The sequence below is a fragment of the Ambystoma mexicanum genome, chromosome 4p (genome assembly GCF_040938575.1).
Source record: "Ambystoma mexicanum isolate Mex_15411 chromosome 4p, UKY_AmexF1_1, whole genome shotgun sequence".
Classification (NCBI taxonomy): Eukaryota; Metazoa; Chordata; class Amphibia; order Caudata; family Ambystomatidae; genus Ambystoma; species Ambystoma mexicanum.
In genome coordinates, this window is record NC_090927.1 from 64,161,582 (window position 1) to 64,179,614 (window position 18,033).

General features: G+C 47.7%; 1 protein-coding gene across 9 annotated transcripts in view; it reads right to left on the bottom strand.

The window, feature by feature from the left end:
* Positions 1-18,033, bottom strand: part of LOC138452992 (zinc finger protein 383-like) — a 700,934-nt gene that overhangs the window by 429,337 nt on the left and 253,564 nt on the right. For 8 of the 9 annotated variants that reach the window (XM_069605385.1, XM_069605380.1, XM_069605381.1 and 5 more), the window contains exons 4-5: positions 8,933-9,130; positions 4,961-5,080 (exon numbers count right to left, since the gene is read on the bottom strand). In XM_069605385.1, coding sequence (XP_069461486.1) covers positions 4,961-5,080; positions 8,933-9,130 — 318 coding nt within the window. The remainder of the gene's footprint in view (positions 1-4,960; positions 5,081-8,932; positions 9,131-18,033) is intronic. The other variant, XM_069605389.1, reaches the window with a different exon arrangement.

Genomic DNA, 18,033 nt, shown 5'->3' on the forward strand with positions numbered 1-18,033 from the left:
CCACCTTTTCCATCACCAGTATGTGCCATATATTTTAACCCACCAACATGCGACCACTGGGCTCCTCCCAGGGTTTTTCCATCCTTGGGCCAGTGTTATTTTTGCTGCATTTAGAAGTTGCGTGATCAGAGTTGCATTATTGCCTGTCTCTGCGTACACTCCTTCAACTGCAGTTCCCAACAGTATTACCTTTGGGTCGTGTGCAAATTGTCGCCCTGTGATGTCTTTTATATATGTCCCAATATTTCCTTCCAGTATATTTCAGCTTTAGGGCAGGTCCCCTCTGAGGCCACATTGTCTCCAGCAGTTGGGGGGGGGGGGGCTAGTGGGGGGGGGGGGGTAGGCTGGGTTCTTTTTGTTTAATCTGTGTAGGGTTAGGTACCATCTTGTGTGTAGTTCATTAGAGGTCTCTCGAATTGTGGTGCATTTGGAAGCTTTCTGGGCTCTCTTTCAGATTTGTCCCCATTCCTCCTCTGTGATTTGGGCTCCCATGTCTTTCTCCCAGTTGTCCTTATATGAAATGTGATCCTTGATGCGTGCGTTGTCTAGCAGCTTATATATTCTTGTTATTGGTTTGTGCGTCTGGCCTTCCTGTAGGGTGAGCTCCAATCCTGTGGGGGTCCTGGTGGCTGCTTTCTTAACCCCTTCCTGGGATAGGCATGTGACTTGTAAAATAAAACATTTTTGTTCTTCCTAACAGCAGCCAACACTTGGAGGTTGTCTTCCGACAGAAGCAGGAGATAAAAGATGAGCTTTTCAGGTGCTAGAGTTCCACTGGCCACACCTCTCACAGGCAAACTTACGTGCACTGTGTTTGTGTTTGGGGAATGCTTACCACATCAGCCCACCTCCAAGAAAATACTTTGGGCAGCTAATCCCAGCAAAAACACTGGACACTTGCACCACCAGTAGGTAGGCAATTACCACAGGTCAGCCAATAATGAAGCAGTCATGCCAGTCTGTGTATTCATTTCAGAGACTGCTGTGATTGAAAAGTTATTTTTGATGGCTTCCAATTCAGGGGAAATAGCGGGTAGATTTCCTTTTATAATGGAATCAGGACAAGGAGAAACTTGTTCCGATGATGCATTCAACTTTGCAATAGTTTTCATTAGTTCTGTAGTGGAAATTTCGAGGAAGGTAGAGAAAGAATCAGGGATACCACATTAGGGTGGGTGGGGAGGAGGGGTCTGTTGATCTGGAGTGTGATGTTCCTTTAAATGTTGTTCATTTTCTCTTGGATAAGGCAGGCAAGGTCATCAACTAGTTCATGAAAGATAATTTGGTTGGGTGAGCATTCAGGAGGGTGTATGGGTTTGTTATATATACAGAAGGCGTCTGTATAAATTTGCTGGGCTTTAGTAGAGAAAAGCCAGCTTGTCCTAGCTGGCAGTCACCGGGTAGACTTTAACCTGTCCTAAGCAGCACAACCTGTGTTCTGAGCGAGCATTGCTTTTGTGGAGCATAGGCTCACCATCTGATTATTCGTTTATATTTTGGGTTGGGGGTTAATTACCTTTCCTGATGGTAGGTGCATCATGGGTTCTGGTGAGTGTGTGATGGATATTTTGGAGCCAAAGCCTGGGGAGTCCATGTGGAGAACAGAGGTTTCATTAAGTTGGTGGGAGAGACTCTTTGTAGCTCTCACATGGATGAAAGTATCTTTGGAGATAGATGTATTGAGCATGTACTTGGCACACCTGTCAAGGCATGAAAGAAAGTTTTTGATTTGCCCAGGGGAGAGGGCCGGCTGGGATGTTCTTGAGGGTACGGTTGTATGGTTCACTCCTCCTGCCCCAAATGGGCAGGAGGAGTGAGCCATTGTGTGTGACTCAAATTTTCAATATAGTTAAGGAAGCATGGTGTTTGTTAATTTGCTGGGCTGTCTTGCCATGTGTTTAAATCCACCAAAAATAGTATTTTATTCTCAGTAGTTTAAAAGCCAGCAATGAATTCCATCCATTCCGTGAAAAAGACGACCCCGGCTTCAGGGGGACTTTAAACGATGATGATCATGGTAGAGATGAGGGACTGGCAGAGCATTCACATGCCAGGCTTTCACAGTTTGTTAGCATCGTTGGTATCAAGGAGTAAAGTAGGTAGGCTGCGAGGCAAGGTGAACACTGCCTTGAGATGTATTTCATCTGATGTTGGAATGGATGTTGTAACCGATAGGAAGGAGGGTATCTACAAATGCAGTGTAATTAGCCATAAAATAAGGGTCTGATTTCTAGAAAATGACCACAATGTCTCGGATATTCGTGGAGGGTATATTCAAGAGTTTACTTGCTGATCTTTTGGTCAGAGTACACACATTAAAGTAGTTCTATGGCTCGATGACTTGGTAGGAGAGAAATGTGCCTTCTTGTAGAGAGGCAGGTGAGGCGAGAAGCAGGCAGCAGACTGATCTCAGAGGCAAAGGCCTTCAGCAAGGTACAGCTACTCCAGAAGGCAGAGGAGCTTCAGGGATAGAGAAAACTATTGGGGAGGGTGTACTGCAGTGCCTCTGAGGGCAATGGGGAGACATCTGGAGACTCTTACAATACCTGGATCTCCTGAACCTCTGAATGGATGGGGAGGATCCTGAAACTGAGTGCCCACCAGGCAGTTTCCACTGTCTGACCACCAAAGGCGGCCCTTCCCAGAGACAATCCAGGATGGGAACCACCTTGGTTAAGCAACTTGCTGCCAAGTGCAGTTGTGTCACATTCATAATCTGGCCATAGGGACCAGCAGAACGAAAGCCACTATTAAGTCCAAATCAGCGCGGGAACCACCAGTCACTCATCTGGCTGTAAGACAGGAAGAGGTACATAGTCTCTAGGATTCCTACTTTGCCAACCAAAAAATCCCAAAGGAAATCTAAACATTCTAGTCTGAGTTGGAATGAGAGGAGGCTTTGATGTTGACTGAGAGGCCCACAGAGAACATCAGATCCAGTAGGGATTGGAGGTGGGAGGATGCACAGGTTGGAGAGACTGCTCTCATTAACCGGTCATCCAAATGGGGAAACGTGTGTATGCCCTTCAGAGGCAGGAACATTGCCACCACTGCCATAAGTTTAGGGACTACCCATGGTACTGATATTTGGCCTTGCCTATGGAGAGCCATCATCTACTTTCCAACTACATTGCAGGGTCCCCAAAAGCACCATTGGCACCCTTCTGCTGTTTAACATGTATGTTTGCCCTCTGGCTAAACTGATGAACTCTTTCACACGTCATTTTCAGATCAATGCAAGAAAACCAGATCTTACTAAACACACCTCGGATAGCCACTGAAAATGACCTTTTCCCATTCTTCGCCCAGAAGATTCAACACTGGACCATTACTAATAAACTATGCCTCATGTGAAGACCGGAGGGGGGTCTGTACTTCCGCTCTCTATTTGGTAGAGGAGAGGCACAGAGGACCCCTGCCAAGATTCTCAATATTGGTACGTGGTCGAGCAATCAAGGCCTAGCTTCTCAGGAGGTGATGCGAGCTGGTTCTTAAGTACAGTGTAGTCCCCAAGCACCCACAAAGGAATGTCCGCACACTGTATAGGTTAAAACAGTCTTTATATAATATTCACGGTTATGTACAATATCACGATAACTCACTTTGTACTTGGTTATCTTATAATGGCAAATATACAGTTCTACGTGGTACCACAATTACTATTAGATCTCTTTAAAGTGCATTAAATGTACGGTTAAACGGCACACAGATCAGTTTGTAAAGGAAACCAACAATAGATATAAGAGGAAAGTAGTAATACTGGCCCTGCTACTTAGACACAGTTCTGTGTGGAGATCCCCCTCCCCCCTCCTGGGCAACCGGTAGAATAAAGATCTATCACAAGCCCAGTCCATATATTGTTCACAAGCGACTTCCCAATAGTTCTGCAACCCCAAAGTACCTGGCGTTGTAGCGTTCCTCATCGGGAAATCGATGTCCCTGCTTGAGTGGCCTCCCTTTAAGGTGGGGGTCGCGGGCGTCGAACGTCCGACGGAGAACAGGGTGAACTACGACAGTGAAGTGGCAGCTTCGTTCCTGTCCAATGACAGGGCCTGGGCATCCCAAAATGTAGGACGCTCAGGGCACCAGTCAATTCAGCACGGAGCTGCCACCAGCCCGTACCCTGCTCTGTGGGCCACACACAGGTGCCCAAAAACATACACTAGGGGCACAGGGTTGTACCCCCATCCATGGGTGCCATAATGGTATCCCATGGCTCTGTTCACCAAAACCAAAGGAGAGAGCGGCACCGCCAGGAGTCCCACATGAACTATTGCGCGGAAAACACGACAGAACCCGATAAAAAGCAGTAAAGGACAAAGATTCAGAGGCCCTGTCCCTCTGATGCATTTCCAGCATCACACCTCAAATCTACCAAAATAATCTGCTTTGATCCCCCGGCCATCCTCCCCTGCTTTTAGCTGCCCTGAAAGTACACCCTGTTGAACACAGACTTGGATACAAATCTCTTGACATCATCCACAAAAGCATGGCATGAAAAAGCCCATGCGCTTCATTGCATCAGGCATTGAGGAGCACTCTTGTAAGTAATCGAAGATCAGCATCCCACAACGTGCTATGCACTCATAAGTACTGTGGAAATTCACACAGCGGTCATTCCCCAGCTGTACTTCATGTCAAACACAATCTTCTAGTGGAAAAGCCATCCTATCACACATTCTCCCATACGCTAAGACTCCACTTCATAGTTGTAGCCTTCTGAAAAGCCTCCATCCCCATCTTAACCATGCCCCTTACTCGTCTGCATCTGTAAATATCTATGAAGATGCTGCTGCCATATTATCAGATTTAACAATTAATTTCACCACTGCCATTCCAAAGTAGAATTGTTCTCATTGCCTCTGCCTTAAAGCAGTTTTTACTGCAATTTGGTGCTATACAAAACTTCAAAATAAATAAATATAAAATGGGGTGTATGATCAAAACCATTCTCACATACCTGCGGTTGGGGGACTTGGTATTTCTTTGCTCTGTGACTCCTGCGGCTGTTGCTTGGAGGGTCCAGACTCCTCCACTTCCTTAATCCATAAGGAAACCTCTGGATTGAAAACAGGGCTTCCTGTGAGTCAAGCAAAACAAATTTAAGATGAGTCGAATTTTTTGTCCAACTCATCCTGCGTTTGCACAGCAGCACTCTGGGTATGGGTTTGATGTTGCACTTTATACAAAGAAGATTACTTTACATTCCTATCGCAGGAGTGATCTACATTGTGGCCATAGGGCAAAGCTAATGCAGGTTGGTGAAGGGTATGAAACACTATTCTTCAGCCACTGTGAAGAACAGGGCGTGGCAACATGAAGGACAGGATGTGTGGAAATTAACAAATTACTTACATCTCAGTAATGTTCTTTCTAATGGATGTTCCTGCCACAGATTCCTCATTTATGATATGCATACCCCAGCACAGCTGTTCTCCAGAAACGTTTCTGCCACCAGGGGGCACCGCGTGGCAGAAATGACATCAGCGCCAGTATAAGTAGCGGCGCTTTGCCCCATGACCTCAGTTCCGCCCTTTTCCCCTAGCACTCTGTCGCAGAGTTTCCACGGAGAGGCCGGTAGGGAGGGCGATGAGGAATCAGTGGCAGGAACATCCATCTGAAAGAACATTACAGAGAGGTAATTTGTTCTTCTAGTGGTTTCCTTCCTGCCACGGATTCATCATATATGACAGACTCCCAAAGCAGTATGCAATCTGGAGGAGAGAGGAAAGCAATGACACCACCTACACCAGAAAGCTCTGGAGGATTGTCCTACCAAAATGGGCAACATGGTCCGCAAGGGAATCCAAGCAGTAATGCTTAGCGAGCGTGTGCAGACACACCCACGTTGCTGCCTGACAAATGTCCAGGACAGGAACACGGCTCAGCAGGGCAGAGGTGGCAGCCGCCACTCTGGTAGAATGAGCCCTGAGGCACATCCTTCCCAGCCAGATGGCAGCATTCCAAGATGCAGTGTGAGATCCACCCGGAGAGGGTCCGATTGGCCACAGCCCTCCCAGCACAAGCACCAGCATAACCAATAAAAAGCTTGTCATCTTAACTAGCATTTCTAGTACAAATGACACAGGACTTAAGGGCCCGTATAGGATCCAGTTGATGAAAATGTTCTTCTGCCTTGGAAGAGTGAGGCGGCGAGAATAACAGGAAGATTGTTCTTCTGAGGGCGATGAAAATCTGAGACCACCTTTGGTAGAAAGGAAGGCCTGACTCTCAAAGTCACCTTCCCTTTGGGGGGAAAAAAACAAATTAGGAGATAAAATAAACAATGCATGGAGCTCACTCATCCATCTCGTGAAAGTGATGGCAACCAGGAAAATCACCTTAAAACTGAGCAATCTAATAGCACTGGAATGAAGGGGCTCAAACGGAGTGCCCATAAGAAATGTAAAAACTAAATTCTAATCCCATGCCGGAACCACAAACTGGCTGGGAGGAACCTAGTTACACAAACCCTGCAAGAACTGCAGAACAGTGGGGATGGGGAAAAAGGAGCCCTGTTGGGAGGTCTTCTTGAACATAAAAATAGCTGCGAGGTAACCCTTCATAGTGCCAAACTGCATGCCCGCATTGGACAAGGAAAGCAGAAAATCCGACATGGGGCAAGATAAAGGATCCAAGTCGCTCTCCCTGCACCAAACCGAAAATGTATGCCACCTGCAGGCATAAATGGATTTCACAGCGGGCCTCAGAGCATAAAAGGAGCACATAGAGGACATTGTCTGACAATTCCCGCTCCCTGTATCTCAGCCTCTCACAAGCCAAGCATGAAGGTTTAGGCTGCTGAGGATACGGTGGAGGACCCGCCCCTCCGACTGTAAGAGCAAGTCGACCCTCCTCAGAAAGTGCCAGGGAGGTCAGATGGACATGTCCATGAACTCCAGACACCACGTTCTCCGAGTCAAGTCTGGGGTGATCAGCATGGTGCCGAACAGATGTCTCCTGAGGATCAGCGGAATGACAGATTGGCGGGAACCCCTGAAGGAGATCGAAAGTCCACTTGACTATCAATGCGTCCACCAAAGCTCCCTGATGAGGATATTCCCTGGTGCAGAACAACCCGCACTTCCTGTTGACACTGGAAGCGAAGCGGTTCACTTGAGGAGAACCCCCAAAGAGAGAACATCTCCCCCAGAGCTCATACTCATGGAAGTTCAAGGTCTGTCTCAATGCATCCACTGTGACGTTCTCCCATCCAGCCAGATGAGACGTCGTCAGGGAGATGTTCTCCAGAGCCCAGAACCACATTATCTCTACACAAATGCAAAGACTTTACTCTGTCTCGTTTGTTGAGGTAGTGCATGGTTACTGTGTTGTCTGTCAGAATCTGCAGTTTTGCATTTTACAGAGGGGAGGAAAGCAGCTAAGGCCAGCCTGATCGCTCTCAACTCCAGCAAGTTGATGGGTTGCTGAAACTCTGCGGAAGGCCACAGTCTGCTCATCTGACAAGTGAGAACCCCAACCGGTCAGATGCATCCATGCCCACCGTCACCTGGGGTCAAGATTGCCAAAACAACGTGCCTATCATCAAGTAGTCCTGCCCCGGACCAAGGTCCTGAGCCACCCAACTCAAGACCACCAGAAGGTCCGAAGTGTGGCCCTGGGACTGCACTCATCGGCAACAAAGCCACTGAAGCAACCTCATGCACTGCCTTGCCTCCGGCACCACTAAGATGCAGAAGGCCATGAGGTCGTGAAGGCGCATGATGACAGAGGCTCGGACTTGTGTCTGTAATTGGAAAATGTTTGCCACTCGATCCTCGGGTGAAAAACTCTGCCCAGGTGAGTTTCCAAGATTGTCCCTAATAAAGCAAAGAGACTGGGATGGCAGAACCTGAGACTTTTTGAAGTTCAGAGAAAAGCCCATACTGTGCAAGAGAGTGCATGTACGGAGCAGCTGTTCCAACACTAGCTCCAGAGAGCGGGCTCAGACTAGCCAGTCGTCCAGGTAGGGAAAGACATGGATGACCCCCCCCCTCCCAAGTCGAGCTGCTCCCACTGCCAACAGCTTGGCTAGTACCTTGGGTGCTGACTAAAGACCAAACGGCATGACCCTGAACTGGCAATGTTTTTAACCCACCACGAATCTCAGTTACATCCTGTGCTTCAGATTAATCGGCACATGCATGTAGGTGTCCTGAAGATCCAGGGAACCCAACCAGTCCTGCACATCGAGGGCTTGCAGGATATGGGCATGACCATCATGAACTTGTCTTTGTGAAGGAACAAGTGGAGGATTGGGTTAGGAAGGGTACCTGCGCTGACCGCTCCGGAGAACCCTTAGAGAAGTGGCTCGAGGAAGAAGAGTGCTGATAAGAACACTCACCCAGAGAGCGCAACCTCACAGTGTTACTCCTTCACGCATGGAACCATCCAACCTTCGGAACCCTCTCCTTATGGAGGAAGGTGAACAATTTTGCTGCGCACTCCCTAAGGCCTTTGGGTGCATCGACTGACACGACCCGCAATCCTTGGTGTTGTGGTCTTTCGCCCAGACAGTACAAGCATACACTGCGGTTCAGAGACAGACTCTAGAGCAGTCGGCGCAAGGCTTAAAATCGAAGGCCTTCAACTGAGTCGGCATGAGTAAACACTATAGCTCAATGAGCATGTTCCCGATAAGCGAACAGAGTGGACAGAAAAAAGAAACTGAGGTCATGGTGCGTGGGGCAGCTAATTATACTGGTCCAAACGTCATTTACTGCCTGTTGTGTGTACAGGCGTCGGAATGAGCCACGCTGTGCCCCCTGGCAGCGTAAATGTTTCTGGAGAAAAGCCGAGCAGGGATATAGATAGCAGATGAATTTATGGCAGGAAGGAATCCATTCGAAGGGAGAAAGTAACTTCTCTTGACACATTTGACAGCTATACTCAATGCATTTTAATTATGGCCATACCTTAGTTGCCCTCTCACCTGCTGAGAAGGATTTAACAATCTCTACATCATCCGAGTGCTGCTGCTCCTTGCGATCTGGCTGCTGGTCTTTGCCATTTGGGGGCTGGTCTTTGCCATTTGGGGGCTGGTCTTTGCTACTAGGCTCCTTGTTCTTACCACCAGGCTCCCCCACTTGTTTAATTCTCAGTAGGATGTCCGGATTTACAATGACATAACCTATAACGAAAAAGTTATTCATGAGTATCCCAGACATGGCTGTACAAACGGACCTGTGCTCTCAAACTGGAGGGCATGCGCGAGGTAGAAGTGGTCATGAGTTTATTTACCAAGCCATATATCACATTTCACACGACGATCAGTGGTAAGGAAGAGAGCTAAGAAAGTGAGGCCATCTTCGATGCAACATCGCCAGGGTCTCATAATAAAATGCAAAGGTATCTGCAGTATAGGATGATCACACCGCACCATTATTCAAACATGCTCTCAAGGATGGTTCTTTCAATAAAATGGTAAAGGCTACAAAAATTAAGGTGGTTATTGGGTGAAATACATAGCTGGAGGAGTGTACAGCTGAAAGGTGAGCAACCTCAAATAGGCATCAGACTGAACCAGATGAAATTAAAAATGTGTTTCAATGGTAATAAGCTGCTGTATGCGGGAATATATGGGCGCTGTAGCTGTGTGTGTATCTCGAGTGGATATGTAAATGGGCAATGGGTGCATGCCTACAAGCAGGTACATTTATGTGCAATTCCAAACCTCAATTATCTCAGAAACTTTTGTGAAGAAACTTGAGGTGTGCAAGTAAAGAATATATGTAAACATGTAGAATGAGCAGTGCAAAAACATTTTGGATTGACAAAAAAGTTGAAATGTGTTTTGTGGCTGACAGGCAGTTTTCTGCACTAAGGGGTTATCCATGGACTCCATGGACTTGTTCTTTGAGAGCCGTAATCATTAGTCACTCCTGGGTATCATGCACCATAGTCCGCTCTTAAAGGTCTCCTTAAACAAGGGCAGTGCTTCGAGCTGCAGTACAACCAAGGCTACACATTGTAGTTACAAACGTAGAACCTTCAATCCCCCCACCTCCGCATCTCACGGTCGTTGTGGGTATCCACTGTAAGATGGAGTTCCATTCAAATGGACCTTGTTAAATTAAAAACAATACACTGTATGGAGCTAAAGCACAGGTTTGCATGCTGCACCTGTCGGTAGTGGCTAGTCAACTTATGGTAACACATTAAGCAAAGTTAGGGCCGTTACTGAGAGGCGAGGGCAGTTACCAGCCTGCACGTACCACCACTTCTGGCTTTACTGTCATTATCTCAGCAAATATTTTGGGTAGTGCATAGTAGATACCAGTTTTTCCACCACAAAAAAAAATGGCCCCATGGTAAAATGTCAGCTCGGGTCTGCCACAATATGCTCCCATGGTGCCACATGCCCCAAGGGCACCAGTGGGAACACACCTAGGTACTATGATGGGGCCATTAGCTGGGTGCTGACACCCTGGAAGTGAAGTATGAAGGTCACCTTACTGAGCCGACACAGTGCATCCAGCACAGATACAGCAGTCAATCAGTTAGTTAGTGTATCTCCCATTTCAAGGTGCTGTTGGCCCGGAGCGCCTCCTGGACAGACCTCAACAGGGAGGCAAACTGCAAAATGGCCCATTCAGAATCCTGTGAAGTGCCACTATCTTGCAGACAACATGCAGATCGTGAATAAGGTCATGGCAAAGGACTCTTGATTTTACAGGTTTACAGGCATTGAGATTGTGCAAGCACGTTATCCATGCCCCTCAATTACTGCCCGATTCAAGGAGAAAAGGACAAAATATAGTTGGGGGAGGGGGTGTGGGCGAAGAGAGTGTGGGGGTCTTCTGTTAAGGTGGATTTCTAGAATCTGCACTGTTGGACAGATTTTAGCAGGCCACCCTAGTTATAGTGGACAGGGGAACTCTAGGTTTAACCAAACCCAATCAAGGTAGCAATGAAGAGCAGTCAAGGCTATCCTCAGGAGAGAATGACTAGGGTCAGAGGTCCACAATTAGTCCACACAGTGAAGCACACAGTTCAATGCAGACAGGAATGTATACAAATACAGTATTTATTCTAGGCCTTAAAAAAATGAACAAAATGAAACAATCAGGTGATATTGCACAACAATAATAAGCCAAACATTACAAGCCTATAATTGTCTTTCCGATGCTTGCATCTGCTTAGATTCTCAGGGTTTGCATAGGCTGACATCTAGTGGTTGGTGCAAAGTATTACAGGATTTAGTTTTGACAAAAAAAAGGTAGTCGGCAGGACGTGCCTGGAATACTATACCCAACATGACGTGTACTGTACCCATGAGCCTTCACACGTCTAGGTTCTCAGATTGAAATTTGAATGTGAAGAAGTGGGTTGAAAAATCCTAACAATAAACCTGTAGTCTATGGTACCTTCTACTCCCAACAAGGGGAGGAATGGTGAGCACATGTGAATGTAAGCAGGGACATGTTAGGGAGAATTCTCTTCTAAGGCTAATTTCCCTTACCTATAGAGTCCCCCAGCAGCTTTGCTGGATTTGAAGGGTTTATTTTTTCTCTCCTGCTAAGAGTGAGACCCTTTTTCCCACTTAGACAGATAGCGAGTGTGTATTTTAGGCTATCTTGTGTGTGTATCTTGTAGGAATCATCTTTTTAACATGTGTGGTACACAGCACCCTCAGTGCAGTAACACAGGGGCGTCAGTGACCCTCAAACAGACTCCATACCCTGGGACTGACTACTGTCTCCCAGGGCATGTAAAGTCCCCATTGGCTTTACTAGTCACTAATTATGAACTATACCAATACAACCCATCTTAATATGGAAGTACTGGGAATGGTTAATAGTTTTCCCCTAGTGTTAATTTACGAGGGGGTACCGTACAATCCCTCTCTCGAAGGTTTCTGGCTGGTGGCAGTGGTTAATACCGTAAATATTCGACCGCGAATATTTCCCTATGGGATTTTCCCATTGTTTGATGCTACCACTTTTACTGACAGCCTCTAACATACCGCCGGTTTATTTTAATGTTAACTTTACTCTGGTAGGTTTTTATTGCCAGAACTTTAATAATAGTTCTTGCTCGTGTCTTTCTCTGAAATCCTAACCCAGGTCGGGGATCCTTTGTTCGTCCTTTTGGCGGGATTCTGCACAGAAACCCTCCTCTCGGCGCCCCCGAGTCTGGGGTAGACAGGATGTGTGGGAGGGGGAAATAGGCACCTTGGTCAGGGTTGCCTACGCAACCCAAGTCGCACTCTGCCCTGATAGGCTGGGGGTTTCTCCCGCCAGGATAGCCACCCCACCTGTGTGAGTGACAGCTAGGCATTGCTGCATAAAAGCAGGTTCCTGAGGACTGGAGGACAGTACGTCGCTACTGGAACTAAGAAACCGAAGAGGAGAGAAGCTGAAGACATCTGAAACGACTGTACCACCGGTGAAGCCCCGCTGCAGATCCTCACCACTTTTCTCCGACGACTTGAGAAGATCTTCCTCTACAAGAGTCTTTGTCCCTTGAGCTGGTGGGGCCAACCAGTTCACCAATCGCCTTCCAGGACTTGCCTTGGTCGATTCGCCAGTGCCCTGCACTCGGAGACCGGATAGCCAGGCACCTGTCCACCACAACCGCGATTTAAAGGATTGTACCTTTTATTTGTTTTGGCAGCACCGCGGCTGGCTTCATCCCTGGCCAGTGCAGTAACTCGAACAGTCCTCCACGACGAGAGCCTCTCCCTCTGCTGGATCCCCCGAATCGCAGGAACTGCCAGGAACTACCGCCACCGCAGGAGCCTCTTCCACTTTCAAGGTACATTGTTCCGCCAGGCCTCCCGTTTAGTTGGGTATCGCTAAAGGTGTTTTAAATCCTTTACTTACCTACTGGGTTGGCCGCCCCTATCATCAAACGTTGTCTTTTACCTTCTGCAAACCGCCTTTTCAAATCTTTAAACAAAGACTTGGCTGCAGCTACTAGAACAGTTTGATCCTGGGCACATTACCTTGTACCATTGACTCTGGCACCGGCCTATTGACTCTGGCTAAATCTGTTACAACTGCCTTCTCTACATTGCTTTTCACCTAGAAATGTGTTGGTGCACCACCTTTTTCCTTCCCCTTTGTAATATTGTGAAGTGCCATTTTGCTCGGTTTTCACCTCAGTATATGTGAATGTTAAAGGCTATTTGTACCGCGCACTATCACCACCGGAGTGGTCCCCTGGCGCTCTGGCGGCTCTGAGGAAAGGGGGGGGTGAGGGTGAGTTAGTGGGGATAAACTGGAAAAGTGCAAGAGAGCAGTGATGTGCTGTTGGCAGCCTCAGCCCGGTGGGTCCGTTGGCTGGGCTTGGGGTGTTTTACGATCGGCAGTCGTCGTGTGCTGTTGTGCAAGTCTATGTGTGGTTTGTTTTGTTGTAGTAGTGTAGTGAAGTTTATGCGGATTGCTGCGTTTTAGGTTTGTGGTTGTGTTTGGTTAGAGTTTGAGCGGTGTATGCAGAGGGATGAAATTGGTAGTCGATTGATTAGTTGGTATTGCTGTCCTTGCAGTTGTGTGTAGGTGTGATGCTTGCTATCATTCATAATTCCATCTGAGTGTGGCATTGCTATTCTTCAATATTCTGTCTAGATGTGAGGCAGGCCAGTGCAGTGATCATGACTATCCAAGTGTGGCACTTGTCATCATTCACAGTTTCCTTTAAGTGTGGTGTATGCCAACATTCACAATTCTGTCAAGGTGTGATGGAAGCTAGAGTTAAGAATTCCATCTAGGTGTGGCACATACTAACATTCACGTTTCTATCTAGATGCAACGCCAGCTAAACTTGAGAGTTCCATCTAAGTGTGGTACATACCAACATTCACATTTCTATCTCAATGCGATGCCAGCTAAAGTTGAGAATTCCATCTAAATGTGGTACATACTAACTTTCACATTGCTATCTAGATGCAACGCCAACTAAAGTTGAGAGTTCCATCTAAGTGTGGTACATACTGACATTCACATTTCTAGCTCAATGTGACGGCAGCTAAAGTTGAGAATTCCATCTAAGTGTGGTACATACTACCATTCACATTTCTATCTAGCTGCGGCGCCAGGGAAGTTGGGAATTCCATCTAAGTGTGGCACATACCAACATTCACGTTTCTATATCGATGCGATGCCATCTAAAGGTGAGAATTCCATCTAAGTGTGGCACACGGTAGCGTTGTTACACCTGTCTAAAGGTGACGCAGGGTAATCAACCATTCTTTTTGTGTGTGTCACTAGTTAACATTGGTTAGCATACCAGTGTGTAGTGGAGTGCAGCATTTACAGTTCAGCCAAGAATGGATTTAGGTTGGTGGTCAAGGAGTCGCTCTAGGTATGCAGGAGCAATTCTATGGCAGTTTACGCTATGGAAGGTAAGGTAAAGTGGCAAGGGCTTTCTGGAGTAGAGTAATTACTCTACACCCCATCCATGCAACACTCACGGTTTTGTTAGTGTCTGGCTTCCTTTGCTTCCACAGCGGACACCTGCAGACACATCTCGCCAATGCAGGTGCCGCCCTTTGCCTTGAGGCCACCAGCCGCGTGGGCTGCAGGGCAGAGGGCTGCCAGGAGACGTCCACCTTAGGGAGGGGTGGGCCAATAGGAGCCTGGGGGAGGGTGAGGGAGGCGGGACAAGGCTGGGGGAAGCGACAGCTGGAGCAGGGAGGCCGCGAGGGTCACGCTGGGGGTGCGGGACCATATTATGATAAAAGGGGGTCAGGAGCACCCCAGAGGTCCACGCGTACACATATACATATTATATATACATATATATGGGATACATTACTCACCGTAATCGTATTTCTGATGCTTGTATCTGCTTAGATTCACATGCTGTGCATAGGCCGACATCTAGTGGAAGCTGCGGAGTATTACAGTTTGTTTTTCGAAACTCGAAAATGGGCGTCGACACAGGCGTGCCAGTAATACTATCCCTAGTGTGACGTCCACTGTACCCAAGATCCCTCACGCGTCTAGGATCCTCAGATTGTATTTTTTCTGACATGAGGAAGCATGAGGAGTAGCGCGAGTACAGATAATCCAAGCAGATAGACAGGAAGGTAAGACTACAAGCAATCATGCGCCTTCTCTCGGAGGGGAGGAAGGGTGGGTCGCATGTGAATCTAAGCAGATACAAGCATCAGAAATACGATTACGGTGAGTAATGTATCCCTTCTGAGGCTTGTGGAATCTGCTTAGATCACATGCTGTGCATAGATTAGCGAGCAGTACCAGAAGAAGGAGGTGGGATGTGAGAAGGGTCATGAGCAAACAGGTGTCTTAGAACCGCTTGTCCCACTTGTGTATCTGTCTTGGAATGAGTGTCAATGCAGTAATGCTGAGTAAAAGTGTGAATAGAGCTCCAAGTAGCTGCTTTGCAAATGGTGTCGAGGGGAACATTTGCAATGAAAGCCAGAGTGGCACCAATGCCTCTAGTAGAGTGGGCCCTTGGCGTAAAAGGCAGAGTCTTTTCAGAAAGAGAGTAACACAGCTGTATACAGTTGATAATCCACTTCGAGATAGCGCCCTTAGAGACGCGATCCCCCTCTCTGCCTGTAGCTACGGAGACAAACAGTTGATCTGTTTTCCTTAGCGGTCTGGTTTTATTTACATAGTATAGGACCGCCCTACGCACATCTAGGGTGTGTAGTCTCACCTCAGCCGAGCTTTGCGGGTTTTGGAAGAAAGCCGGAAGCTCGATGGACTGGTTTACATGGAACTTGGATATGAATTTAGGTGAGAACCTAGGGTGTGTGCGTAAAACCAGTTTGTCCTTGTGGATAGTAAAGAAAGGATCTTGCACTGACAGAGCCTGAATTTCACTGACCCTTCTTATGGAGGTAATGGCTACTAAGAAGGCCGTTTTATAAGTCAGGTGTTTGAGACTACTTTTATGCATGGGTTCGAATGGGGGTCCCATGAGCTTAGCTAGCACCACGTTGAGGTCCCATCCTGGCGGTGGGTTTGAAATAGGAGGGTGAAGTCTCTTTACTCCTTCCATGAAGGCTTTAACCACTGGTACTTTCCACCACGAGACCTTGTTATGGGATGTGGTGTAAGCCGAGAGGGCTGCCAGGTGTACTTTCAGAGAGTTAAAAACCAATCCTGCGTCCAGCAGGTGGAGCATGTATGTTACAACATTGGAAGGAGTGCAATCAACCGGGTTGATTTGTTTATTCTGGCACCAGATAACGAATCTTTTCCACTTGTCAAAGTAACAGTGCCTTGTATTTGGTTTCCTGGACTCTTTTAGAATGTCCATACACCTCTGTGGTAATTTGAGATGTCCAAACTCTATGACTTCAGGAGCCATGCTGCTAGGTTCATAGAGTTGGGTTCCTGATGCACTGTTTGACCCTGTTGCTGGGACAGTAGGTTGTACCAGGCTGGGAGTCTGATGGGCTCGCACACCGCCATCTTGCGTAGGTGTGGAAACCATGGCTGTCTCGCCCACATGGGAGCAACTAGGATGAGCGTCATCGATTCCTTGTTCATCTTGTACACCACCTTCCTGATGAGGAGTTGGTGGAAAAGCGTACGCAAACATCCCTGACCAGTTCATCCACAGGGCATTCCCTTGGGAGTCCGGCTGGGGGAACCTGGATGCAAATCCTGGGCATTGTTTGTTTTCGCTTGTGGCGAATAGGTCTATAGTGGGGAAACCCCACTGAGAGAAGAGATCTTCTACTACGTCTCTGTGAAGGACCCATTCGTGTTCCTCTGGGAGGGAGTCTCTGCTTAGAGCATCCGCTAGGGAATTGAGCTCCCCTGGAACATGTTGCGATGACAGGAAGATGTTCCGTCTGAGTGCCCATATCCATATTTTCTGGGCAAGCTTGGACAGATTTGGCGAACGAGTCCCCCCTTGCTTGTTCAGATAGAACATGGCTGTCGTGCTGTCCGTCCTGATCTGCACCGACAAGTTCAGTAGGTGTGGCTCGAACGCCCTTAGCGCTCGGAATACTGCCAGAAGCTCTAGCAGATTGATGTGGTTCTTGGCTACTGAGTGAGACCAGAGACCCTGAGCTGTGTGGTGGAGATGGTGAGCTCCCCACCCAGTCAGGCATGCATCTGTAGTCACCACTGCTTGTACTTCGGGATCGTAAAAGGGTTTCCCCTTTGCGAGATTCTCTCTTGTCCACCAGTGTAGGCTCTGTACGAGTGTTGGCGAAACGACCACTAGATCGTCCCACTGACCACTTGCCTGAGACCACTGTTTCGCCAACCATTCCTGCATGGGACGCATGCGCAGACGCGCGTGGGGGACCAGGTAAATGCATGACGCCATCATGCCCAGTAACCGCATAGCTTTGCGTACTGTTATCTGTTGATCTGACTGATAATGCGGAATCTGCAGGAGTATGTTCCGAATTCTCTCTTCCGAAGGGAAGGTCAATCCTTTCTGAGTATCTAGGATAGCTCCTAGAAACTTTTTTGAGGTGCTTGGCACCAGACTTGACTTTTTCTCGTTGATAGAGAAGCCTAATTCGTGGAGGAGGTCGATAGTCCTCTGAATGTTTGACCTGCAAATTCCTGGGGTTTCCCCCGTTATGAGCCAGTCGTCCAGATAAGGGTACACTGGGATTGCCTCCCTGCGTAGGTGTGCAGCTGCCACCGCCATTACCTTGGTGAATACCCTTGGTGCTGAAGCTATCCCGAAGGGCAGTACCTTGAATTGGTAGTGGCGACTGTCCACCTTGAAGCGCAAGTACTTTCTGTGCGCTGGGAGCATGGAAATATGAAAATAAGCATCTTTCATATCCAAGGTTGCCATGTAATCCCCCTTTTTTAGGAGGGGGATTACCTCTTGTAGCGTGGTCATACGGAATTTTTGGGGCTTGACATACTTGTTGGCAGGCCGTAAGTCCAATACTGGGCGCATTGTCAAATCTTTCTTTGGCACAAGGAAGTAAGTTGAATAGATACCCTTGTTTACCTGGTGTCCTGGGACGAGTTCTATCGCGTCCTTTTCTAGCAGAATGGCGATCTCCTCGAGAAGGATCTTTTGATGCTCTAGGGAGTGCACTCTTTGTCGTGGAGGATGGTTCCGGGGACGCTGCAG